Source organism: Penicillium lagena (genome assembly GCF_028827675.1).
Source record: "Penicillium lagena strain IBT 129212 chromosome Unknown utg000005l_segment0_segment0, whole genome shotgun sequence".
NCBI lineage: Eukaryota > Fungi > Ascomycota > Eurotiomycetes > Eurotiales > Aspergillaceae > Penicillium > Penicillium lagena.
The window spans coordinates 2284829-2308871 of record NW_026623226.1 but is presented as its reverse complement, the minus strand read 5'-3'; the positions used below and the strand labels follow the sequence as shown (position 1 = coordinate 2308871).

Genomic DNA, 24043 nt, shown 5'->3' with positions numbered 1-24043 from the left:
CAACTTGGACATCATGTTTTTGACTTGCTTGGTTTCACCATGTAGGCTACTTATCCCGAGCACCACGAAAAGGTGCAAGTCTGGCTCGGGGCCCGCGTACATACGAAACCTGTACAGCAGGGCTTGACTATTTTGTGAAAAAAAAAAAAAAAAAAAAAATGACACAGGCAACCTGCACACTGGGGCCACTCACCTAGACCGCACTCGTCACGAGTACCAAAGCCAACCTGACGCCCCGCCAGGCTCGTCGCCATGCCAGACTCGAGGTGGTCTCCCACTAATGGATGTGGATCACATCGAGTTGTCACCGGCATTCGCAGCTTCTTTGGCCAGTTTGATCGCGGCAGCGTTGCACTTACGGCAAAGAGGTACGCACAGTTCCGGGTGCACAACAAACTTTTTGGCCACTGCACTCTCTTTCCTGTTGCATACGCCGCAAAGGACCTCGATTCCCTCTTCCCGGTCCTTTTTCACCCGCTCCACAGCCTCGTTCAAGCGCTGCTGCTGCGGTGTTCGGTGCTTGTGGGTCCGCTTGAAGTACCTGTCACAGGCGAGGCAAATATCCTCGCCGTTGTCGCCCTTGAACCAGGTTGTGCTAACACCAAGCACTCCCTCCTTGCCCTCGCAGGTAGAGCAGGTACGAGAAGGCATCTGCCGAAGCCTGTCTAGCTCTTCCGAGGAGAAGGTGCTAAGCGGGTCGGGTTTTTCTCGGCCCTCATTGTCCATTATGGATCTATAGCACATCTGGCAGCGAAGTCCGCGACCTTCTATCCAAAGAAGAGGCCTGCCGAATCTCTTCAGGCTAAGAACCTCCGTTATTGGACAGTTGCCATTTTGGCACCGGGCGTCGGCTTTGCGAGCTGCATCTCGCTCCTCCTGGCGAATCTTACCACCAAGGTCTCGCGGCTCGTCGTGCTCATACCAGTGCTGGCTGCATCCCGCGCACATAATCATGTGAGCAGCCTGGACGTAGTGAAAATCGCGCGCGTTGGGATTTTGGACATCCCCACAGTGGTCACAGCGCCGTTCGATACGAGCCTTGTTCTCGGCAGCCAACTTCAGCTCAACATCGCGGTTGTGAATCCACTCTGCGTTGGGCAATTGGCCATTGTCACGGCGCTGTTTCCAGCAAGATTCACAAATAAACCCAGCGAAAGCGTCCAAGGGGTCAAGGGAGAAGCGACGTTTCATGTCCGTACCTTGCTCGCGATGGCAAATCATATCCGCTCGTCGCGCAACACGGTTGCTACACGGAGCATTGCAGCACGTCGATTCTCCACGCAACTCCGTGCCGACGGTTCCCTGCTTCAAGGACCAAACCATATTCAGTCCATTCCACCCTGGTGTGAACAACCAGTCAGGCCGGACGTCCTTGGCTAAGTCAAACGTGGTCTGCGGACAGAACCTACACGGCCGCCCATCTGCCTTCCAGGTATCCAGGAGGATCATAAACAGACCCTCCAAGAGCTGAGCCGCCGCAGTGTCCTGTCGCGGAAGGAACACGGCAAGTAACTTGAAGTAGTTGCCTGTTGCTTGAGGTGAACATGCCCGCTGGTAGTGGGAGTTGGACCTGTCTCGCTTTCTGATACAAGCAGCATGCCCGACGTAGCATCGCTTGCCCACTGCGCTACTATACCCAGCGTACATATCGCATTGGGTATTATTCTGGCCGGAGAAATGTCCTGTAATCAGGTCACAATAAACGCCCATGCGTGTATCCTTTGGGCGGACAATCTCGAGGGCAAGCAGGTCCTGCATGGTCCACTGCTCTTTCTCAAAGAGCTCCCAGACCCCGGGCAGAATGGTTGGGAGCAGCCGCCTCAACAAGTTGTCGCATGACGTCCACTGAAGGATCCCATAAAATGACCACACGATCGGGCTCTTGAAGGCCTCGAGCGGCATGCTGGTAAGCTTAACCTGTAGGACTTCAATGGTCTCTCTCAAGACGCGGTAGAAGATACCATCCAGGAAGGGATCAAGGTTGGCGCTCACACTCCCGGAAGAAGTGCTTACCACGCCAGGCGCTCACACTCCCGAAAGAAGTGCTTACCACGCCAGGACGCTCACACTCCCGAAAGAAGTGCTTACCACGCCAGGGCGCTCACACTCCCGAAAGAAGTACTTACCACGCCGACACTCACATCCCCACCAGAAGCAACAACACCCACGTCTTCCAGATCATGGTAGTCGTCAGCATCTGGGCCGTCCTGATTGTACTCATCATCAGGAAAGTCGAGCTCCTCAAGGCAAGGAGCGATTTCGTCATCATCATCATCCTCCATTCCACCCGCAAGGCCAGCAGAAGGCTGCGCACCACCATCCAATGGAAGCAGAGGAGCAATACTGGCCACATGGATAGCAGCCACTGGGGTAACAACGCCTTCAGTCCCAGACACCCTCTGGGCAACGGCAACGAGTTCTTCATCACGAGCACGAGACTCGGACGAAACACCACGCCAGCCAGATTGGCGCCGGGAGAGAGATTGATGTTCAGGTACTATCATAGTATGAGCAGGCAGACTAATGAATCAATGGATTTTAGTACATACAATCCCCTTGTGATTTACCGTCGCGGCCGGCGGGGGGGAGCGGGGCGGGCCAACTGGGGGTAGTTGGCCTTCACGTGTTGGCACTGCCGCACTTCCAGCAGGCTATTCTTGTCAATGTAGATGGAGAGGAAGAAGATGATTATTATGATGAGATGGAATGTGATGAAGGTAGATGAATTGTAGATAGGTAGCTGACTATCGAAAGAACTCCACATGTCTGTTGCTTTTAAGCTACCCTCAACGTCCCTGCAGATCACGTCCCCGTAGATCACGGCCTTCCGATTGGCTGGGCGGCGCGTCCTGTAGATCACGCTGAGAGCAGCTTCCCATTGGTTGGGAGACGCGTTCAGAATCCACCCACCAATCAACTCGTCCCCCTCCCAACGTCCTGCGACGACCAGATAGAAGACACGAGATGCTTCACATATGGTCTGATCTTTTATCTGCAGTGTAGATTAAAAGTCGGTAAAACCTCTGAGAGCGACCCACATATAGTCTAAGTATCTCCGCCTTTTGGAGTCGCGTCCGAGCGATTCTAGACGCGAAGATCAGGTGTTGGAGATGGGGCCCGTGATTGAAACTTTGGCATCTTCTCTCGTGACTTTCTTGCGGACCAGGTGGGAAACACGAGACGTGTTTCACATGCTGCGCAACCTCTCACTCGCAGCGTGTCGACTCTGCCCCTGCTAATCACTTGCGGTTATCACGGAGGCATCAATCATCCATTCACCAATTTCATTCACTGAATATCTTGGCAGCCCCTCTCTCTCACTATTTAAGCCCCCCCCCCCCCCCCCCACTCCTCTTTCCTACTTTTCTCTCTCTCTCTCTCCTGTCTCCCTCTTGTTATTACAGCTCTTCCACCTTCCACACAAGGGCATTGGCCCGGGCCGCCCCCATGGTAATGCACGACGGCATTGTATGTACTCAAATCCATTGACTCCCTGGTCTGCCGGCTCATTCTATGATAGTACCTAAACATCAATCTCCCCGCCAACGCCTGCCCCTGAGCCCGCCACCCTCCCCACCCCGTTGAAGGTCTGGGAAAGCTTAAAAGCAACCGACACGTGGAGTATTTGGATAATCGGCTACTATTATCCATCATCATCGATTACGGTGGCTTGCTGGAAATGTGGCAGTCACAAACATGTGAAGGCCAACTGGGGCCAACTGCCCGCAGTTGGCCCAGGCTGCCCCCACGGTGATGCACAATGGCATCGTACGTACTAAACTCCATTGATTCTTTAGTCTGCCTGCTCATACTAAGATAGTACCTGAACATCAACCTCCCCCGGGCGCCAACCTGGCCGGTGTGCTGGCCGGCATGCATGCCCCGGCCCCGGCCCCCGCCCGGGGCCAAAAACGCCGTCGCGAAGACGAGCCCCGCCGCGCCGACAAGAAGGCCAAGAAGGCCAAAGACAAGGATGGGGATGTCCCCATGGAGGAGGCCAAGACAGGCGGTCCCGAGTCCGCGGAGCTCGCCCTGGCTGCCGCCAAGGCGAACTTGAAGTTCGCCAATGAGTTGGCGGATGTGCCGCCGCTCCCCCCAGACGACGAGGAGGGCCTGTAAATTTTTTTTTTTGTTTTTCTTATTGTTGTTTTTCTTATTGTTGTTTTATCTGAAATGAAATCTTTTTCTGAGTTCCAATTAGAGGTGTTCACGATAATCGGTCTCGACGATATTATCGCATGATAATTATACAGAGGAGAAGATTGATACTACGGTCTATAAAACCTTCATATTTAGAGGGAGGAGAAAGATCACGTGACTAGATCAACTTCGGGAAGGTTGGTTACGTCAACGCAAGTTCATAACGCAAGATGCCATCGAAGAGCATTAAAATGAATTTTATGGACAGCAGGGTATTATTTGCTCGGTCTTATACATATGCAACCGCTCGTCTTCTATCTTCAACTCCCTCTAGGCTTTCAAAATCCACTCCAGGTGTGTCGAGGATTTTCATCGTAAAACGATCAAAATTCATCACATTGCTAATGAGGAATAAAGATCCAACGAACCCAGTAAATAATAATTCAAAAGAAACAGAAACACCCTCAAAGAACGAGGGCCAGCAACAATCCAAAGCGAAAACCGTATCCCAAGCCGACGCCGAGCTCCGTGAACGCCTCGAGCAGATGTCCGGCGAAGGCGGCGCCTCGGGAATCGAATATGAAGATGGAAAACCGGTAGCCATGAAACGTGGCGTGCGAAATAATATGTTTCGAGTGATCTAAAGCCAGGATCTCAGGCTATGGGAGGGGGATATTCGGTGTGCCACTATCCCGATGGCCTATAATCTCCATTGAGAGAAGACAAGAGGAAAAGCGTGCAGGAGCCAATGAAATGAGACACAACACTCATCCCAGGACCAATCTTCCCTTACAAACCCTCCACTACCAAGTACATATCAATATTAAAAGAAGAAACCACCTTCTAAATCCTGGGAAGAAAAACGACAATCAGCACGGAATTATGTACTTACGCGCGTCATATCCCCAGGCATTCCGCATGGGACAGGGACAAACATTCCGCGCTTGTAGTGTCGCGCAAGCCATCACGGTGTTGTGCCTGATAGACATTTTGGGTTTGGAAAACTGGCTCCATATGTATGAGCGAAGTTACATGCTCACCACGCATCCCCTCTCCAGGGTAGCGAGCTCGAGTACGGTGGCACAAGGAGGATCTTGGCATGGGAGGGTATGTGTTGATGTATGTCGTAGTTAACTAGTAGTGACCTAGTAAACATGCCGGTGAAATGCTTGCCATCCATTGCTCTGAGCACCCAAGAGAATTCGCCACAAAAACCAACCAGCCACAAATACAACCTTGATTTCCTTCATGATGTCTCCATTTCTATGTGGTGTACTCGGTTCGGCGCGCACATAAGATCAGAAAGAGATGTTCCAAGTATGAGCGGCGGCTACCATAGATCACCATACGAGAAATGAAACAGACACGACAATGGAAAGAAGAAAAAAAAACGCCCGTAGAAGTCGTAAGAAAAAGCCAGATTTACTTGCGGCCAACCATTCCCGCCAAAACACCGGCTCCAATGACACCGCCGTCGGAGGCTTCGCGCAGAAACACGGATTTGCCTCCTTCTTGCGGACCGGTGCGCATGATGAGGCGGTCGATGTGTTGTTGGCACATTTCTTTAAAGTGCGGATAATGCTGGATGATACCGCCCGTGTACGCAACGACCAGCTCCTCTGGACCAGATTGCCAGTCTGCCGGGGTGGGTTCTAGGACGGGGACAACATGTCCGTGAACATTGTTCCTGGCGGCAGTGGTGGAGGATGCAGCAAGACTGGCAGCCGCTGCAATGGGCGCAGGGGTGTGGTCATGAGTGTGAGGATCGCCGTTGCTCAGCGGCGAGGCGGGATTCAGCGGAGTGTTGACGTTGCTATCTTCTTTCAGCTCGATCTCGCGCGCGCAGGCGAGCAGGCCGACCACCGCAGCGGCAATCAAGCCCGCGGATCGGCGCTGCACGGTGCGCGCGATTTTCCGGAATGCGCCAGCGGCGAGAGCGTCCCAGCGCCAGTCGCTGGACTCGGGCGGGGGCAGGGACTGGTTCAGCTCCTTGGCGAGATCTTGGTCGGATCGGGCGCGGGCCACGGTGTCGGAGATGTAGGTGGTGGTCAGGGCGTATTCTTGGACGAGGTTGGCCGGCAGGATGCGTTTCGACAGTCCTGCGATCGTAGTAAGATAATCGAAGAGGATGAGGCGGATGAGTTCGCCAATGTAGCGCCCGCCTGTCATGTACTCGAACGGCTGGAATCCTGGGCGTGTGCAGGCCCTGTCGAGTTCAGTGTCCCATTTCGTGGTCACTCCGAGTTCTTTGAGCGGCGGGGCTGCGCCGGAGATGGTCCACTCGGTATTCACGATGGTCTCCACGGCATCCGGCTTCATGGCATTCACGCTCTTGGCCTTGTCCTCGTGCAACGCGTCGAGTTTCATCGGGATTGTGGCGTTGCATCCCGTACCCACAATAATACCCATGGCCACGCGACTGTTGGGCAGGGATTTGACCGCATAGGCGAGGGAAGCGAGTGTGGCGACGGTGTCGTTGGTGATGGCTGCGATCTTGAGTTTGGGCAGAGCAAACAACTTCCGTCGCTTTTTCGAAGGCTCGTCCTCGTCGTCTGGTCGCCGGGTGTGCTTCTCGTAGCCGTTCAGCAGGATCTTGTGCAGATTGAGGTTCGACGTGATGGCGAAGCCTTTCCCCATTGGCATCAATGTCGCCTCTGCCAATGACTCTTGCCTAGAAATGTCATGAGCAGCCATCCCCCAAGCCTATTTTGGGGGTGGGGGGGATACTCACAATATGGGGAAACTAAAGGTAATCCCCAAGTCCAGCTCTTCGGGGATGTCTTTTTTGGTGGCGTCAGAGGAGAGGCTCTCCGCCACGACCTCCGCGATGCAGTCGCCGATCCACGCAAAAAGATCCTCTGCCTTGTCCATCTTCAGATGTTCCTGGATAGGCCATGCCCGCTCCAGCGTACGCTTCACGCGCTGGCGCTGGGCCTTGCGAATGGTGTCCTGAGACCTCTCCGAGGCATCGGTCGAGCGCACCTCGGACTCGGCCGCCTCGCCCAACAACTCGATAAATGCCACGCGGAGATTACTGCCCCCTACATCGAGCGCCAGGTAGCGACCGGATTCCTGGCCGGTGGGCAGCTGGGTCACGGGGGTTGGCAAGAACTGCTGGTCCGAGGTCAAGGCCAGTTGGCGATAGGTGGTGGAGAAGCGCCGGGCCAGTTTGTAGAGACGGGCTTCCTCCAGCACCAGTGGAGTCAGCATGTCGTCGAGCCGCTCGTGGTGCGCAAGATATTCTTTCTGAGACGCGTCCAGCTCCGGCCCGACATCGTCGTCGTCGTCGATCAGGTCATCCTGCATCGCGTCGCGCTCCTCGTCCTTGTCGGAGGAGATGGAGTGGACCGACGCCATGATGTGTTGAGATTAGGACTGGCTAAGGGGGAGGGAGCGGGGAGAGGGAAGAGGAAAAAAGGTGGACGTTGAGGCCCGTCGAGTGGCACCTCTCTTCCCCAGTGACGTCGATGCGTGTGGAATGCTTGCTGTGTTGATCAGAAAAGCGCCATGCCACACATGTCGTGGGTGACGCGGCTGAGAGACAACAGAGCGGGGGAAATGCTCCGTGTAGGATTTCGCTGATTCAAATCCCTATTTATAGGGGACCGCGAGTGTGGCTGGTGAACGGGAAGTGACGGGTGAGAGTTATGGCGATGATGCGACCGGGCAGATGCGACGTGAAGGAGAGCTGTTTCAGCGGCATCCATGTAACCCTACCTGGGCATCGGGGCGGCCACCAGCGAACTCGTTCTCGAGCGGTCTTAGACAGCCACAGTAATCAGCCCCCCCAGTCGGTTAGTTTCGTTACGGGCAGACTCAATTGAACCGACCCGCCAGGTTGGGCCTCCACGGGGCCAATGATGATGGTAGGAGGTATGGGATCTCCGAGGTCGGAGGGGCTCCTGCTGATGGATCTCGTGGAGCTTGGCAACTCGGTACTTCCAAAGTTACCACGTTTAGCTCGGGGCGCGTTTAACCCGATTAGTCCATTCCCCCTGCCATCATCACCCGCGTAGCTCCATCAACCACCATGGAGAAGCTGCCTGTCCACACCAGAGAGCCGGTCGAGGGGCTGCGGTTGCGGCCGGGAAGAGCAACGTTCCTGCGTCGCCTCTTCTGCGTCGTGTGTTTCCTCTACGGCTACTACCTGCTTATCCGGCCAGGACCGACAGAATGCGACTTAACCCACTGCACCTCCCCCAGTGCCCTCGAGAAGCTGCTGGGGCCTCAAGCGACAGAGATCAGACACCCTCCTCCTTCTCCTTCTCCTCCTGCTCCGGTTGCTGCGATCCAGACGGGTATTGCCTTCGACAGCCACAGCATCAGCGATGCCCCAACACAGAAGCCCCTGACACACTCTCCGGCGGCTGAGGTGCAGACCAAGAAGATCCCCCTCGAGGCTCACATCATGAGCAAATGCCCTGATGCCCTCGTCTGTCTGCAAGAGCTGGTCGTGCCCGCCATGGAGAAGATCAGCGACAAAGTGGATTTCCGGCTGTCGATGATTGCAACGTGAGCATGACACCTGAAACCCAGACAGATCTATCCTGACGGACTTGCATAGGGTCTCTGAAAAATCCTCTGACATCGAGTGTATGCACGGCCCGTCAGAGTGTATTGGTGACATGCTCATGCTCTGTGCGGCGAACCTGCCTTTCCCTGCGACGGCCGACGACTCCCTCCTGCCGACGACCTACCCTCGGACGCCCATCATCCGATCACTGGGGTTTGCCAACTGCCTGATCAGTGACTACGAGCGCATACCGGAGCGGGAGCTGGTCCATCAGTGTGCCTTGGAGCACGGGATCGACTTTGATGCTCTGAACCGGTGTGCCAGCCAGCAGAACGACGACCCGGATGATGGTGGGAAGGGGCACCCCCCGGTCAGTGGGGTTGCTTTGTTGCGGCAGAGTGCACTACGGGGACAGGAGCTGGGCGTTCGGCTCAGTTGTACGGTGCGTCTCGATGAGAAGGTGTGGTGTATACATGACTCCGAGTGGAAGGATTGTGCGCCGGATGGGAATGAGCCAGCGGTATTGATAGATGAGGTGGAGAGGCTCTACAAAGAGAGGAACTAATTTGAATCATTATTTCTGCGGGCTCTTGACTCATTGATCTCTCGTTCGGTGAATGACCGTGGCTGGGCTGGCGCCTGCGGGACTTGCCGTTTGCCTATATCTGTTGCGGTTGTTTTCATTCACTTCTCTCCTTCTCCTTCTTCCCCCAACCGCACAGTTCCCCTGCACCAACCGCTCTCTTCCACAGCCCCTTCGTTTATTCTTATTTCTTCCCACCGAAAACAACCCTTGCTTCTATTCAGGTAAATCCCCTCATCGATGATCACTAGTATCTCAACTGACCACCCACCCACACTTTTAGTTATGGACGAGGAATATGATTACTCTCCCTCTGATACCCAGGCCCTGTTCCTGCTGAGTGCGTACAGCAGTCCGGACCAGCAGCCCACCCCGGCTCTGCGCAAGATCTTTGATGACCCCAACAAGGGCTTCCTGATCTTCCAGGCTCTGGAGCGCCAGGCTAAGCTGCTCACGCGCCGGAAGGAGGTGGCGGTGGGGTCGGAGGACATTGCCGAGCTCTCCATCTATGACAAGGCCCTGCTGGCGCTCTACAGCCGCTGCGGCGGCGAGGAGAAGAGGCTCAGTGCCCCCGGCTGCTGGGGTCTGTTCAATTTCTTCCTTGATCACTTCGTGGGCATCGATCGTCTTGCGTCCCATGAGCCGGCCAGTGAGGGTTTGGAGCAGTACCTGGAGTTCCAGAAGTCGCTGAAAGCTGGTCAGTTTGGCCCTCTTTCTTTCCTACACGAGGCTCATCTAGAATAGATCAGTCTCCTCCCTCGGAGAAGCTGGCCGTCAAGGATGCCCCGAATGAGGTTCAGAAGACCCAGAGCACTTGCTTCGACCGCATGATCGAGGTTTACCAGATTGCCAAGCTGGATTGCTACCTCACTGATGCGAACAAGAACCGTGACAAGTTCCAGGTAGTCCGCTTCCTTCGTGACACCGCCGAGAACCTGCTCACTCAGATGCTCAATGCTGGATACGGAAACCACCCGCTGGTGCCTGAGCTGCGCCAGGTCTACGAGGTGAGCAAGTCCCACGCCGAGCAGCTGTCTGGTGGTCGCAAGCGCCCCTTTGAGGTGGAGAACTTGCACTCGCACTCGGACGGTCATCCGGCTGGTGGTTACCCTTCTACTGGATACCCTACTGGCGGCATTACTGGCATTACCTCTGTTGGTGGCAATCCTGCTAGCGGCCTTGCCCCTAGCGGTTATCCCTCCGGAAGTTATCTCTCTGGTGCCCTCCCTTCCAGTGGCTCTCCTTCCGCCCGTTATCCTGTTGGTGCTGGCTACTCTACGGCTACCGGCCACAAGAACCGGCGTTTCATCGATTCTTACCGTCCTGTGCGTGAGTAAAGGGATCCGCACGACACTTTCTGGCGTTTGATGCTTTGTACTTCACTTGGGGATTGATTTCTAGGAGTTACCCTGGCGCAGGAGTTTTACTTTGAATGTACAATAGCCAAGCCGGTTGATCTGAATGAAAAGAACATTGATGCAACATTAATCATTCTTGTTTCCTCTTCCCCTTCTCTTCCTTGAAGTGGTTAGCGTACACTCCATTCTCCATCTGATACTAGCCCGCCCCCCCACAATGCCACCTTAGCTAAGCAAGCATCAGGGGAACAGCTGATCGGGAATCGTCATCTCCGCTTTTTTTCTCTGTGGCGAGAGCGCGGAGAGACAAGAGCGAGGGCAAGACGGCATGCTGGGCGAACAAACATGGCCTCTCTCCATCTGCCCCCTTCCCCTGTTCTAGGGACCACGTCCTCCTCCAGTTCCTCCAACCCGCGATACACCCCCGTCTCAAATGGCTCCGACGAGACCCCCCGTCAGCCTCCCAGCCGATGAGGACCCCCCTCGGCGCACTGCGCCTACAGACGAATTTCGATGCCGCTGAGTCGGATCGCCATGTCTCAGATGCGGATTACCGGGGGGATTCCGGGTCTTCCCCGGGCGAGCACAAGATGCCCCGCGTGAGCGCGGCGCCGAAATACACCGCCGCGGAGGAGAAGGAGGTGGTGCGACTCTTCGACTGGAAGCTGGTTCCTTTTCTGGCGCTGCTGTACCTGCTCTCTTTCTTGGATCGCTCTAGTGAGTCCCCCGATCTTGTTCTGCGGGATGCGATATGCTAATACTCGTATTCGTAACGCAGATATCGGGAATGCGAAGATCGCCGGCCTCGACCAAGACCTGCACCTTTCCTCATCGCAGTATGAATGGGTTCTGACTGCGTTCTACATCACTTACATTCTCTTTGAATGGATGACACTGATGTACCGCGTCGTCCCACCGCATATCTACATCTCCCTTTGTGTCTGTGGCTGGGGACTGATTGCATCTTTCCAATGTCTGGTCACCTCATTCGGCGGACTATTCACCCTGCGCGCATTACTAGGCATCACTGAAGCGGCGTTTGGTCCCGGCGTCCCATTCTATCTCTCCTTGTTTTATCGCAGAGAAGAACTGGCTTTCCGCAATGGACTGTTCATTTCCGCGGCGCCGCTGGCTACCACCTTTGCGAGTAGTCTCGCCTGGCTAATTGTCAAACTAAGCAGCCATGGATCGATTTCCCCGTGGCGCATCCTGTTCTTGCTCGAAGGATTTCCCAGTGTCATCGTTGCGGTCTTTGCCTGGGGCTTGATCCCGGACTCGCCCGGTCGTGCCCGCTTTCTTACCCGGAGGCAAAGAGTCGTGGCTCAGTTGCGGCTTGGAGAGAACAGGGATGAGTTTCAGGGTCCTCAGTCCGCTTTTGATTGGCAAGCAGTTGGGAAGACACTGTCGGATCCCAAGGCCTACATCACTGCCGTAAGTGGGACGATATATTTCCCGAAACGCTTGACTAAACTCGTGCATGCAGTTCATGTTCTTCAGCTGTAATGTCGCCTTCAGCTCGATGCCGGTGTTTCTGCCCACTATCATTAGACAGTACGCCTTCTCTTCCAGTCAAAACCTCCAACACAAAAATACTGATTCTTCCCCCACAGTATGGGCTACTCCTCCCTCACAGCGCAAGCACTCTCCGCACCACCCTACCTGGTGGCTTTCATTGTAGTCCTCATCACGGCATACGTCTCGGACCGCAACCAGTCCCGCAGCTTCTACCTCATCATGCACGCCCTCATCTCCTCAGCATCCTACCTCGCCATCGCACTAACAGGGGCCTTGCACTCCTACATGCCCACAAGCCTGCATACCTTCATCCGATACATCTGCGTCTACCCAGCCGTGTCAGGCTTTTTCTCCGCCATCACTCTAATCATCACCTGGACGATGGACAACCGTGTCGAGAAAGAGGGCAAAGGTGCCAGCATCGCCATCCTCAACGTCATCGGCCAGTGCGGGCCTCTGCTCGGCACGCATCTGTACCCTGGTTCTGATGGGCCATGGTATATCCCCGGCATGGCGGTGTGCTCGTTCTTCATGGTCGTCGTCGCTGTCTTGGCTACTATCTTGAGGATTATGTTGAAGAAGCAGAATCTGATCTTGCAATTGAAGTACGAGGCTAGTCATCATGTCAGTGATGGACCTGGTAATGATGAGGACGAAGAGCGGGATGGGCTCATGGGAGGAGGGAGGAGACAGGATCTGGAGCATAGTACTGGCGAGAAGAACTATCTCTATCTTATATGATGTGATGTCGTTTGTGGTCTTTACTTTACAGTTTTGATGTACTACCACCTCGGATTTGCCATTTGAATTGAATTCCGCAAATTTCCTTCCAAAGCTTCTTATCTAACTCTTTTGCAATGTAGAGAGTATGAGATGTAGAAGCCAAGACGGTCGTATCCGAGGCTTGCCATCTAATAGATCATTCGTATGAAAAGGTTGGATCAATGGTTTTGTTCATTAAAATTGTGAATGTCTTCACTATACTCTATAATAAAAGAACCTGTACATATAGAAGAGTACCGGGTGGGAACCCGGACTGGGGGAAAAAAGGCGGCGTGGACAACGTCATAAGAGCGTTTGTAGCTTCTCTTTTCAGATCCAGGGACGAGGTCGAGTGCTTTGTGCTTGGCCATTGAGCCCTCTCGATGGGGACGGCTCAGTTGTGTATGTGCATGCCGACATGTACAGTAAGAGCGTCTTTTGCGTTTTTCTTTTATACCGGACGCGGCACTTTTGCTTCGCTTCATCGTCACCCTTTTGTTTTCGTGTCGTTGCATTTCATTTTGTTCTTGACAAGCTCAAGACGCTTACCATGCGGTGTGACCACCGTCGATGACCATGGTGGTACCGGTCATGAAGCTGCTGGCGTCGGAAAGGGAGAAGAGGGCCGCGCCGCGGAACTCCTCCGGCATAGCCAGACGGCCAAGCATGTTCTCAGCCTCCCAGGTTGCGCGGGCAGCGGGGTTCTGCTGGAAGACATCCTCAACCATGGGGGTGATGATGTGGCCCGGGCAGAGCGAGTTGACCCGGATGCCGTGGCGGCCCCATTCCATAGCGAGCGAGCGGGCCAGCTGGATGACGGCAGCCTTGGACGAGTTGTAGACGGGCGAGGTCATGCCCTTGTTGGCGATGAGGCCGCTCATGGAGGCCACGAGCAGAATGGAGCCCTTCTGCTGGTAGTTGAACATCTGGCGAGCGGCCGCGGTGGCCGAGTTGAACACGCCGTTGTAGTTGATGCTCATCACGTCGTCCAGGGCTTGCTGCGAGTGTTCCAGCGCGCTCTGCAGGTGGTTGATGCCCGCCGCGGCGATCAGGCCGTCCAGGCGCTCGTTCTGAGCCGCAATCGCCGCAAAGGTGTCGTTGACTTCCGTCACGTTGCGCACGTCGATGCGGATGTACTCTAGTGCGCCGCCGTACTCGGTGGCCGCGCGCTCCTTGGCCGCGAAGAATTCGGCGGGGGGCGCCTCGAGGCGGTCCAGGCAGTAGACTGTTTGGTTTTCTGATTAGCCATGTGCTTTATTGAAAGTCATCCGTGGAATACACACCCTTTGCGCCCGCTTCAATCAAGGCCTCGGCCATCGACAATCCCAATCCACGGCCGCCACCGGTGATGGCGTACACGCGGTCCTCCATATCAAACTCGCGGAAGCGATTCGCGTTGCGCAGGAACTTCTTGGGCGGCAGCTTCGACTGGATGTGGTCTGGGTTGTGCGAGATGTTCTGGATGTCCTGGGGGTTGTATGCGCTTTTGGTGGAGGAGTAGAGACGAGTCGAGGACGAAGACAGAACTCGCGGCGCAGTGACGGCGGCACCCGCAAAACGTGGCCGCACAGCGGCCATGATACGGGGGAGGGAGAAAGACATTTTTGGTATTAAGGTGGTGGTAGTAGAGGGGAGAGGGTTGGAGATATAGGTGCAATTAGGGCTAGATGCAAATGGATGAGGAAAATAAAAACGACAATACTTTCTACCTTCTCATCTCCCGCGCGGGGAGAGGGTTTATATGTGCCAGATGGACAGACAGTACGGTACTTCCCTGGAGAGGTTCCCGGAAAATCTCCCCCAAAAATCTCACGATAGTGTTCCAGCGCTGGAGGGGGGGCCACATCTGGCCAGCTGACCCAGGAGGTGGATTCGCCTGCTGCTGCTTTCACCATGACTCAAGACCCAGATCGCAGCAATCCACGGATCCCTTGCCACTGGGGGCAAGAGCTTGGGGCAACATCGTGATTGTTCTGGGCCGAAGACGGTAAATCGGGCGATCCGCTCGATGGATCCTGTGGAATGGCCCACCGGGGATGTAGTACATACATCCCTGGCTACAACAGACTACTGCGACATGATTACCTTTCCGACACCCAATTAGAGACGACAATAAGAGCAGAACTCAATAGAGCCAGTTGAACTAACTATGCACGGCCAGCTGTCCCTGGATCGCAGAGATTTACCGACTGCCAATCACTAGGGTCGGTGGTCGCATCCTCCAATGACGGTCTCGGCATCGCGAGTGGTGGTGTAATCCACCATCTCCACCGACCAAAAAAATAATAAAAATTCTAATTAAAGGATTGGGGGATCAGGTCAGTTGACTCTGCCAGTCCTTCCTTGCCCCGACGATCCCTGGGTCCCGCCGTCCCCGCATTATTTTTGGCACAAGAATGAGAGCTCCGGGATGTCCAGATTAGGCAATTCTGCTCTTCACCGCTGTCTCCTCCACCGAAGCTATGCACCTCCGCCAGGGACACTCCCGTTTCTTTTACGGGGAAAAAACACATTGTACCGAAAGGATCGCTTCGGTCATCAAGACTCAAGTCTCGTTCAATTCAAAGTTCTACCATACTTGCTCTGCAACGAAGCTTCCGCCACCCTCCGGCCCAGGCTCAGCGCCATATGCATACGGATCCACCATGGATACACGTACCCCAAGCTACTGTAGCCACCTTAACGTTAACTCGTGGTGCTTGGCCGAGCCCCAGACGCCTCTTTTTGTGCCCAGCCCCGTCGCGCCCGGCGACAGGGATTGTCGAAGGAATCGAAGCGGATCTCGAACGCCCTGGAAAGATTGCGTGCGCTCCGTGCGCTGGTCATCTGGACTTTTGGATGCAAGATAAGGGAATTTCCGTGAATAACATGAACCGCACGGCTCCAGAGATCGGCTCCCACATGATACTGTATACAGGGTTATCGGAAGGAAAAAAAAAAGTCAATTGCGTGGCCTTAATTGTTGCCAATGATTGTTCTGTTTTTGGAAAACAGAACACATTGTCCGTCCGAATAAGCGCCAAAACCCCCCTCAGTTGCAAATGATGATCCGTGCGACCCATCTAGAACTACCTCCCCGGGCTGTCCATTTTGGGATAAAACGCCTATACCGCTGCAAAAAATTTCTTTTATGCAAACCCCGCTGCTGCCGTCTCAAGGCCCAGGTCCCGGCGTCCGCGGCCAAAGTCCAGTTTCATCAACAACCGATCCACGCCTGCCGGCTTGCGCGGCTCATAGTGACAAAAGTCCGGCCCGGGACCGGACAGGTGCACGGTGCGCCGGTTATCCCCTGAGCGGCTGTCGTCGATTTCTTGCAGTCTTGCGACGAGGTCTTGGAGCCCGGTCTCGGCGGCGGTGCGAGTAGTCCGCAGCTCGTGCCAAACTTCGCGCTCTTCTTGTCCGTAGTCCACCAGTGCGTCCACGACGCCTTCGTCCATCTCCAGGTCCATGTTGCGTTGGATAGTCTCCAGGCGGATGGCGAGCGCAACAAACCGGTCGATGCTGGTCAGCAGAGCGCGCAGGGCCGCGGTGAAGGGTACCTCAGTCAGGAACAGGGACTCGACCAGAGAAGACAAATGGCGACGGTGCGCGACGGTAAGTGCTTCGGGATCATGGCGACCCATGGAAGGCGGCGCAGATTTGGAGGACGATGCTGTACCTGGCCGAGAACCAGATGGTGATGCCGACGAATCTCCCTCAATCCACTCACGCAGATCTTGCCAGGACTCATTCACCACCTCGCCTTGAAAGAAGCTGCCAATCTCTGACAGGACAAACAGACAGGCACTGCACGTAGCCCACACGGGTCGCATCTGTCGGATACGGGCATTATCCCGCTCACGGCTCATCTTCAGTTTACTTTGGCCAAAAGCACTGTTGCTTCGTGGGGGGCCCCATGGAGAAGGATGCGTTCGTCGCAATGAAGTGCGCTTCCATAGGTCCCCAAGCCGTATCTGAGCTCGCCGGATGCCCAGTAGATAAGAATGGATTTTGGAGTAGATGGCAATATCGGAAGTGGACAGAAACAAATCCAGCGGGGCGCGTACTTGGGCGGTTAGGTATGTAGGTGTAGGGAAGAGTAGATCTTCAAACGAGACCCGAGAGATTTCTGCCACGGAACTGGGCCCTTGCGACGGGGTCATCGCACGTCCGTTTTTACGGTCACTTATTGAGAGGCGAAGAAGATCCCGCGCAAGGTCCAGCTCCTCGTCGGCCGGATCATCTTCATTCTGCAATGAAACTAGCTCGGCCCACGCGTGGGCCAGAGCAGTTATCACATCGCCTTCTTTGATAGTAAGCCCCTCGAGCTCTCTGCCTGGAGCTGGTCGTCGTCGATGATTTTCTTCTATACGAGCATCTGCATGCAACACCAGAGCGACTGCAAACTCACCGCGTCCCAGGAGAAGAAAATCATGGAGTAATGTAAGGATTTCGAGGATCCGGGGAAGCGGCAGGAGCTTCGATAATGTCGACTGAGATAGAGAAAGACGAATTCCGTCAACCGCGGTCGACATTTTTGCAGATGAGATCGGCGACTTCAAGCCGGCCAGCTGTTCGATGTGCTCTTGATGAATAGTCACCGGCGCAGTCGACACACCCCTAGTGGAGATCTTCCGTTTCGCGCGAATGTGATTCAGTGACTTCCCAATGAATAGAATCGAGGCTGCCGTTTGAGGTGGCACGAATTTCGGGATCAAGTCGGCACGCAAGCTGAACTGCGTCTCGTCGTCCTCACCGTCGACATCCTCATGTATTAAAAAGTCTTCCTTGCCGTACATCGGCAGATTCCCGTACAACAGCCACATTGAGAGCTGCTTCATCCACGCCGTCTCTGCTGCGGTCACTAACTGTACCGCCATCTCTTTGATATCGAGATATCCCGTTTGTAATTCGGCTCGCAATTTATCGATGAGCTCTGCACCCTTGCAGCCAATTTTCTTTGTCTCTGGCTGAATGAACCGAGCGATCTCCCACAGCCATTCCATGCGTCGCGTCCATGGCGCAAATTCTCCGACTATGGTCGACAATGGCACAATCCCGTAACCCCCAACGTATCCGCTATCCTCCGCGAGAATCGCCTTCTCCACATCCAGGATTTTCTTTTGGAATTCGCCAAGGTGGACTGTGGCAATAGTTGTGGAGACAGAGCGACATACGACCGAGGGATGCGATGACGAGATAGCAGAGGTGTGTGCTTGAAGACGCGCGTGTAGTCGGCTCAGATGGGCAACTGATGCGAGGAGGGCTTTTTCCGGAGGTGAGAGAAGGGGGAAATCGTCTTGAGCCACGGCATCTTTGCCCTTTCCCGCATTGAAGAGGGGGGACGGCTGGCCGAAGAGGGAGAGGAGGATCTCGTGGAGCATGCTGGCTGGGTGTTTCTATGCTTGCGTTAACCACCTTCGCTACGGGATCAGCGAGCGCAAACCAACCTGGAGAGCCGACTCTTGTCGAGATGGGGATCTCGGCGTTGCCAGTACAGTAATCCACTGCCCAATATTTCGAAGCGGCACATGAGAGTCGATTGTCGATGGACCCGAGGTTTGGTTTGACGCGATAAATAGCTGACAGTCAGACCAGCAGCACACTATATGTGCCTGGAAGGACGATCACATCGAGCTGGCGCGACGGGCTGTGAGCAAATGAATGATGAAAGCGGTGACTTGATCGCGGGGCGGCGATTAGTCAGACTGGAGCTTGTCCCTCTTACGTCGCCGCTGGTTTGTTCTTCCTTCTTCCTTCCTCCCTTGCCTTCCTTCAACCTCTTTCACCTTTTGCCATCCCTTTGTCCTGTACAGTATAGGCACACTGTGTCCGGTTGCAATTTAGGGTTTCGACTAGCCTCTCCTCGTTCTAGCAAGGCGCCTGGTACGCTGAGAATTGTATCCCGTTCTATCACTGCAGAAAGTCTTGCTCCCTAGCAAGGCTTTCACCCTCTGAATTTCACCATTCCTTCCGATATTACTGTTCGTGAAGAGTCTAAGCCGGGAAAGCGCAGACTATCGGACGACGCAACAGCTCGGCCGGAGAAGAAGATCATGACCGTTCGTCGAGCCACCCTCTTGGAGAAGATTGAATTGCGACTAACACACTCGGCTACAGGACCTCAAGAAGATGCAGGTGGATAACCCACAGGAGACTGTGGAGATGATCAAGCATGGAGAGATTGACGAGTCTCTGTACAGCCGACAACTGTGAGTCCTGTTTTGGAGGCTTTTTTTGCTCTACTCTCTGACTTTCATCTTAGATATGTGCTCGGCCATGAAGCTATGAAGCGCATGGGCTCTTCGAATGTCCTGGTCGTGGGTCTGAAGGGTCTGGGTGTGGAAATCGGTAAGTGGTGCTCCTTGATTTCTGATTTCAAAGCATACAATGAGACCAACCAATCGCCATTTTAGCCAAGAATATTGCCCTCGCCGGCGTCAAGTCCCTTACCCTTTACGACCCTGCCCCCGTCGCTATTTCGGATTTGTCCTCGCAGTTCTTCCTCCAGCCTCAGGACGTCGGTAAACCTCGCGCCGACGTCACCGCTCCACGAGTTGCCGAGCTGAACTCCTACGTTCCAGTGACCATCCATGAGGGCGGAAACCTTGCGGGTGATCTGGAGCAGCTGAAGCGGTATCAAGCGGTGGTGCTGACGCAGACACCGTTGAAGGAACAACTGGCGATCGCGGACTTCTGCCACAAGCATGGCATTTTCCTCACGATTTCGGATACCTTTGGTCTTTTTGGTTACATCTTCAATGACTTCGGCAAGAACTTCACTGTCGGTGATCCTACAGGCGAGGAACCTGTCAGTGGAATTGTGGCCGACATTGATGAGACCGGCCTGGTATCCGCGCTGGATGAGACTCGCCACGGGTTGGAAGATGGAGATTTTGTGACTTTTACGGAAGTCAAGGGTATGGATGGCTTGAACAGCAGTGCGCCTCGCAAAATTACTGTCAAAGGTCCTTACACATTCACTATTGGTGATGTATCGGATCTGGGCACGTACAAGGGCGGTGGTATCTACACACAGGTCAAGATGCCCAAGTTCATTGACTTCCAGCCCCTCGCGGAGCAGCTCAAGACGCCCGAGTTTTTGATTTCCGACTTTGCCAAATTTGACCGACCACAGCAGCTGCATATCGGCATCCAGGCTCTTCACAAATTCGCAGAGACCCATGATCGTCAGCTGCCTCGTCCGCACAATGACAGCGATGCGCAGCAAATCCTCAAGATTGCCAATGATCTTGCTGCGATGCAAGAAGAGAAGGTCGAGCTGGACGAGAAATTGATCAAGGAGCTGAGCTACCAGGCTCGGGGTGATCTGAACCCCTTGGCTGCTTTCTTCGGAGGTATTGCTGCCCAGGAAGTCCTGAAGGCCGTCTCCGGAAAATTCAACCCCGTCCACCAGTGGATGTATTTTGATTCCCTGGAGTCTCTGCCTTCGTCGACCACTCGGTCCGAAGAAAGCTGCAAGCCCCTTGGCACTCGTTACGATGGACAGATTGCTGTCTTCGGTAAGGAGTTTCAAGATAAGATCGCCAACGTCACCCAGTTCCTCGTCGGCGCCGGTGCTATCGGTTGCGAAACCTTGAAGAATTGGGCCATGATCGGTCTGGGTACCGGCCCGAAGGGAAAGATCTACGTGACGGATATGGATCAAATTGAAAAGAGCAATCTGAACCGGCAGTTCCTCTTCCGATCGAAGGATGTTGGCAGACTCAAGAGTGACTGTGCCTCTGCTGCCGTTCAGGCCATGAACCCTGATTTGAAAGATAAGATTGTGACTCTCCGTGACCGCGTTGGTCCTGACACCGAGCACATTTTCAATGAGGAATTCTGGAACGGACTGGATGGGGTTACGAACGCCTTGGACAATGTCGATGCGCGGACGTATGTCGATCGCCGCTGTGTCTTCTTCCGCAAGCCGCTGCTGGAGAGTGGCACGCTTGGCACCAAGGGCAACACCCAGGTTGTTCTTCCTTTCATCACCGAGTCTTACTCCAGCTCTCAAGACCCCCCAGAGAAGTCGTTCCCTATGTGCACTCTGAAGAGTTTCCCCAACCGTATTGAACACACTATTGCCTGGGCGCGGGATCTTTTCCAGACGCTCTTTGTGGGTCCACCGGAGTCAGTCAACATGTATCTCTCGCAGCCTGATTATATCGAGCGGACGCTCAAGCAGGCCGGTAATGAGAAGCAGACTCTGGAACACTTGCGGGATTTCTTGGTTACTGAAAAACCGCTAACTTTCGATGATTGCATCGTGTGGGCCCGGCAGCAGTTTGAGTCGCAGTACAACAATGCGATCCAGCAGCTACTCTACAACTTCCCTCGGGATTCGAAGACCTCATCTGGTCAGCCGTTCTGGTCTGGACCTAAGCGTGCGCCGACGCCATTGAAATTTGACAGCACCAATCCTACGCATCTCGGATTTGTCATTGCAGGCGCCAATCTTCATGCTTTTAACTACGGTATCAAGAACCCTGACGCGGACAAAGGTTACTACCGAAAGGTTGTCGATGACATGATCATCCCTGAGTTCACACCCAGCTCCAACGTCAAGATTCAGGCCGACGAGAACGAGCCTGATCCCAACGCGCAGCCCGCTGGAGGCTCGAATGACGATGATGAGATCCAGAAACTTGTGGCCACTCTCCCGTCCCCGAAGTCTCTGGCAGGCTTCCGCCTTCAGCCCGTTGAATTCGAGAAGGACGATGACACCAACCACCACATCGACTTCATTACTGCGGCCAGCAACCTCCGTGCTGATAACTACGAGATCCCGCAAGCGGACCGGCACAAGACCAAGTTTATTGCCGGAAAGATTATCCCGGCTATTGCCACCGCCACCGCTCTTGTCACCGGACTTGTTGCCTTGGAGTTTTTCAAGATCATTGATGGCAAGGACGATATTGAACAGTACAAGAACGGTTTCATCAACATTGCGCTGCCATTCTTCGGCTTCAGCGAACCGATTGGAAGCCCCAAGGGCAAGTACATGGGTAAGAAGGGTGAGGTCAGCATCGACCGGCTCTGGGATCGGTTCGAGGTGGACGATATTCCCCTGCAGGAGTTCCTCGACTGGTTCGCTGAGAAGGGCTTGGACATCACCATGGTCAGCTCTGGCGTCAGCTTGTTGTATGCAAGCTTCTATCCTCCGTCAAAGGTGAAGGATCGCCTTCCTCTGCCGTAAGTTTCTTTCCATTTATATTTACCTCCGATGGAGGCTAACAAAGACCCAGGATGAGCAAGCTTGTCGCGCACGTCAGCAAGAAGCCGGTACCCGAACACCAGAAGAACATCATCTTCGAGGTGACAGCCGAGGACCAGACGGAGGAGGATGTGGAGATTCCGTACGTGATGGTCAAGCTCTCTAACTGAGCGTGATCAGTCCGTACACATACAGCCACAAGTGCTCGTACGTAGATTTATGTGATTATGTCTAGATTTCCAATCCAAATGCTTCTGCTTTGTCACGCATCAGTCAGCATCTTGTAACGTCATCCGCCCCGCGACTAAGCACCTCTCTTCTCTTTTCAACTGGTGAAGACTTAAGAACCCGACGTCTGCCTTGTATGTTCTGCATTCTATTGCGCTCCCAAGCGTTGCACCAATTTTACCGTACTCAAGTTCTGCGCGCGGGGCACTATCCAAGAGCTCTTCCAAGCTCCTTCTTCGGCTCATTAGCTAGTCCAGCTCGAAAAATGGCGGTAAGAAGAGCCATTCACTACGAAAACGCTTGGTAAATCAATTTTGACGTGCCCCTGATGGAAAAAATATAGACAGGAAACCCCAACAAGATCACTGACTGGGTCAATCCCAACGACAAGTCCGGCGAGTTCAAGCGTCAACAGTCCGTCTTTCGGAACTGGATCTCGCGTGAGCCCGGTGCCCAATTTCCTCCGGAGAAGGACCGCTATCACCTCTATGTGTCTTATGCTTGTCCATGGGGTAAGGAATCGCTTAGAGACATCTCATGCCTAGATTGTGTTACTAAGCCGTTGCAGCTCATCGGACCTTAATTACGCGGAAACTGAAGGGATTGGAAAATATCATTTCCTTTTCATCGGTGCATTGGCACCTTGGAGAACATGGTTTGACTCTTTCTATCTGTTCCAGAGAGCACAAAAATGCTAACTCGGCGCTCAGGCTGGCGCTTCGCCACTTCTGACGAGAAACTGCCGGGCAAGAACACCGTTCCCGATCCCTTGCATCCGCAGTTCACTCATCTGCGCGAGATCTACTTCTCCAATGACCCGGAGTACACGGGTCGGTTCACGGTTCCGATTCTGTTTGACAAGAAAAACAAGCTGATCGTCAGCAACGAGGTAAGTTTACTTGGCATGCGCCGTGCTGTTCTTGTGTTAATCTGGGAAAAAAGAGCGCCGAGATCATCCGCATGCTTTACTATGAATTCGACGATCTCCTGCCCGAGCAATACAAAAAGGTTGATCTGTTCCCCAAAGCCCTGCGCAGCGAAATCGACGCTTCAAATGAATGGATCTACAACGACGTGAATAACGGCGTGTACAAATCCGGCTTCGCAACCACGCAAGAGGCATACGAGAAAGCAGTAACGACGCTCTTCTCCTCGCTCGACCGCATCGAAACGCATCTTGCCAAGAAAATCTCTTCCGGCGGCGCACCTTACTACTTCGGCGACAGCATCACCGAAGCGGATATCCGCCTCTTCACGACCATCATCCGCTTCGACCCGGTCTACGTGCAGCACTTCAAGTGCAACATCCGTGATATTCGCTCTGGATTTCCCGCCATCCATCAATGGGTGCGCCATCTCTACTGGGATGTGCCTGCTTTCCATGACACGACGGATTTCGAGCATATCAAGAAGCACTATACCAAGTCTCACAAGCAGATTAATCAGTTTAGTATCACGCCCGTTGGGCCGGTGCCGGATATTTTGCCTAAGAATGAGGAGGTGAGGGCTGTTAGGGCGGGTTGATGGATTGATGTTTTGAGTGTAGTGGCTAAGTAAAATTGAAATTCATGAAATTCAAAGTCAAAACTATGTGGCTTGAACCATAAGAACAACCCTCGAGCAAGAGTAGTCTCCCAGCCACGCACACCTGCGAGAACCAGTCTGACTTCCTTGAGTTATCGCGTCCAATGTCTTACTCGAAATACTCGCCAGCGTTTGTATCACTATCCAAGTTCCATTGCGCA

At 54.1% G+C, this 24043-nt stretch overlaps 13 protein-coding genes across 13 annotated transcripts; 7 read left to right on the top strand and 6 right to left on the bottom strand.

Moving 5' to 3' along the window:
* Positions 1-291: 291 nt before the first annotated feature.
* On the bottom strand, positions 292-1902 carry N7510_007654 (uncharacterized protein; the record flags this gene model as incomplete). Its single annotated transcript, XM_056979579.1, has 1 exon — positions 292-1902. The coding sequence occupies one exon, from the start codon at positions 1900-1902 to the stop codon at positions 292-294; it is 1611 nt and encodes a 536-aa protein (XP_056832622.1).
* A 182-nt stretch (positions 1903-2084) lies between these two features.
* On the bottom strand, positions 2085-2504 carry N7510_007653 (uncharacterized protein; the record flags this gene model as incomplete). Its single annotated transcript, XM_056979578.1, has 1 exon — positions 2085-2504. One exon carries the CDS (start codon positions 2502-2504, stop codon positions 2085-2087), a length of 420 nt encoding a protein of 139 aa, XP_056832621.1.
* A 1369-nt stretch (positions 2505-3873) lies between these two features.
* N7510_007652 (uncharacterized protein) lies at positions 3874-4119 on the top strand (the record flags this gene model as incomplete). Its single annotated transcript, XM_056979577.1, has 1 exon — positions 3874-4119. The coding sequence occupies one exon, from the start codon at positions 3874-3876 to the stop codon at positions 4117-4119; it is 246 nt and encodes an 81-aa protein (XP_056832620.1).
* Positions 4120-4604: 485 nt separating this feature from the next.
* Positions 4605-5053, bottom strand: N7510_007651 (uncharacterized protein; the record flags this gene model as incomplete). The annotated part of the gene is made up of 2 exons (XM_056979576.1): positions 4605-4799; positions 5033-5053. 2 exons carry the CDS (start codon positions 5051-5053, stop codon positions 4605-4607), a joined length of 216 nt encoding a protein of 71 aa, XP_056832619.1.
* Positions 5054-5562: 509 nt separating this feature from the next.
* N7510_007650 (hexokinase family protein) lies at positions 5563-7497 on the bottom strand (the record flags this gene model as incomplete). Its single annotated transcript, XM_056979575.1, has 2 exons — positions 5563-6811; positions 6872-7497. The coding sequence occupies 2 exons, from the start codon at positions 7495-7497 to the stop codon at positions 5563-5565; spliced, it is 1875 nt and encodes a 624-aa protein (XP_056832618.1).
* Positions 7498-8170: 673 nt separating this feature from the next.
* On the top strand, positions 8171-9218 carry N7510_007649 (uncharacterized protein; the record flags this gene model as incomplete). Its single annotated transcript, XM_056979574.1, has 2 exons — positions 8171-8652; positions 8705-9218. The coding sequence occupies 2 exons, from the start codon at positions 8171-8173 to the stop codon at positions 9216-9218; spliced, it is 996 nt and encodes a 331-aa protein (XP_056832617.1).
* Positions 9219-9476: 258 nt separating this feature from the next.
* Positions 9477-10573, top strand: N7510_007648 (uncharacterized protein; the record flags this gene model as incomplete). Its single annotated transcript, XM_056979573.1, has 2 exons — positions 9477-9885; positions 9981-10573. The coding sequence occupies 2 exons, from the start codon at positions 9477-9479 to the stop codon at positions 10571-10573; spliced, it is 1002 nt and encodes a 333-aa protein (XP_056832616.1).
* A 491-nt stretch (positions 10574-11064) lies between these two features.
* On the top strand, positions 11065-12097 carry N7510_007647 (Major facilitator superfamily domain general substrate transporter; the record flags this gene model as incomplete). Its single annotated transcript, XM_056979572.1, has 2 exons — positions 11065-11311; positions 11373-12097. 2 exons carry the CDS (start codon positions 11065-11067, stop codon positions 12095-12097), a joined length of 972 nt encoding a protein of 323 aa, XP_056832615.1.
* Positions 12098-12205: 108 nt separating this feature from the next.
* On the top strand, positions 12206-12850 carry N7510_007646 (uncharacterized protein; the record flags this gene model as incomplete). Its single annotated transcript, XM_056979571.1, has 1 exon — positions 12206-12850. One exon carries the CDS (start codon positions 12206-12208, stop codon positions 12848-12850), a length of 645 nt encoding a protein of 214 aa, XP_056832614.1.
* A 566-nt stretch (positions 12851-13416) lies between these two features.
* N7510_007645 (putative short chain dehydrogenase/oxidoreductase) lies at positions 13417-14473 on the bottom strand (the record flags this gene model as incomplete). Its single annotated transcript, XM_056979570.1, has 2 exons — positions 13417-14096; positions 14155-14473. The coding sequence occupies 2 exons, from the start codon at positions 14471-14473 to the stop codon at positions 13417-13419; spliced, it is 999 nt and encodes a 332-aa protein (XP_056832613.1).
* Positions 14474-15999: 1526 nt separating this feature from the next.
* N7510_007644 (uncharacterized protein) lies at positions 16000-18234 on the bottom strand (the record flags this gene model as incomplete). Its single annotated transcript, XM_056979569.1, has 1 exon — positions 16000-18234. The coding sequence occupies one exon, from the start codon at positions 18232-18234 to the stop codon at positions 16000-16002; it is 2235 nt and encodes a 744-aa protein (XP_056832612.1).
* A 555-nt stretch (positions 18235-18789) lies between these two features.
* ubaA (E1 ubiquitin-activating protein ubaA) lies at positions 18790-22240 on the top strand (the record flags this gene model as incomplete). Its single annotated transcript, XM_056979568.1, has 5 exons — positions 18790-18912; positions 18971-19062; positions 19116-19191; positions 19272-22048; positions 22102-22240. Coding segments are annotated over 5 exons (3207 nt in total), but the record flags the coding sequence as incomplete, so codon positions are not given.
* On the top strand, positions 22103-23822 carry N7510_007642 (uncharacterized protein; the record flags this gene model as incomplete). Its single annotated transcript, XM_056979567.1, has 4 exons — positions 22103-22222; positions 22660-22846; positions 23009-23187; positions 23241-23822. The coding sequence occupies 4 exons, from the start codon at positions 22103-22105 to the stop codon at positions 23820-23822; spliced, it is 1068 nt and encodes a 355-aa protein (XP_056832610.1).
* Positions 23823-24043: the final 221 nt, after the last annotated feature.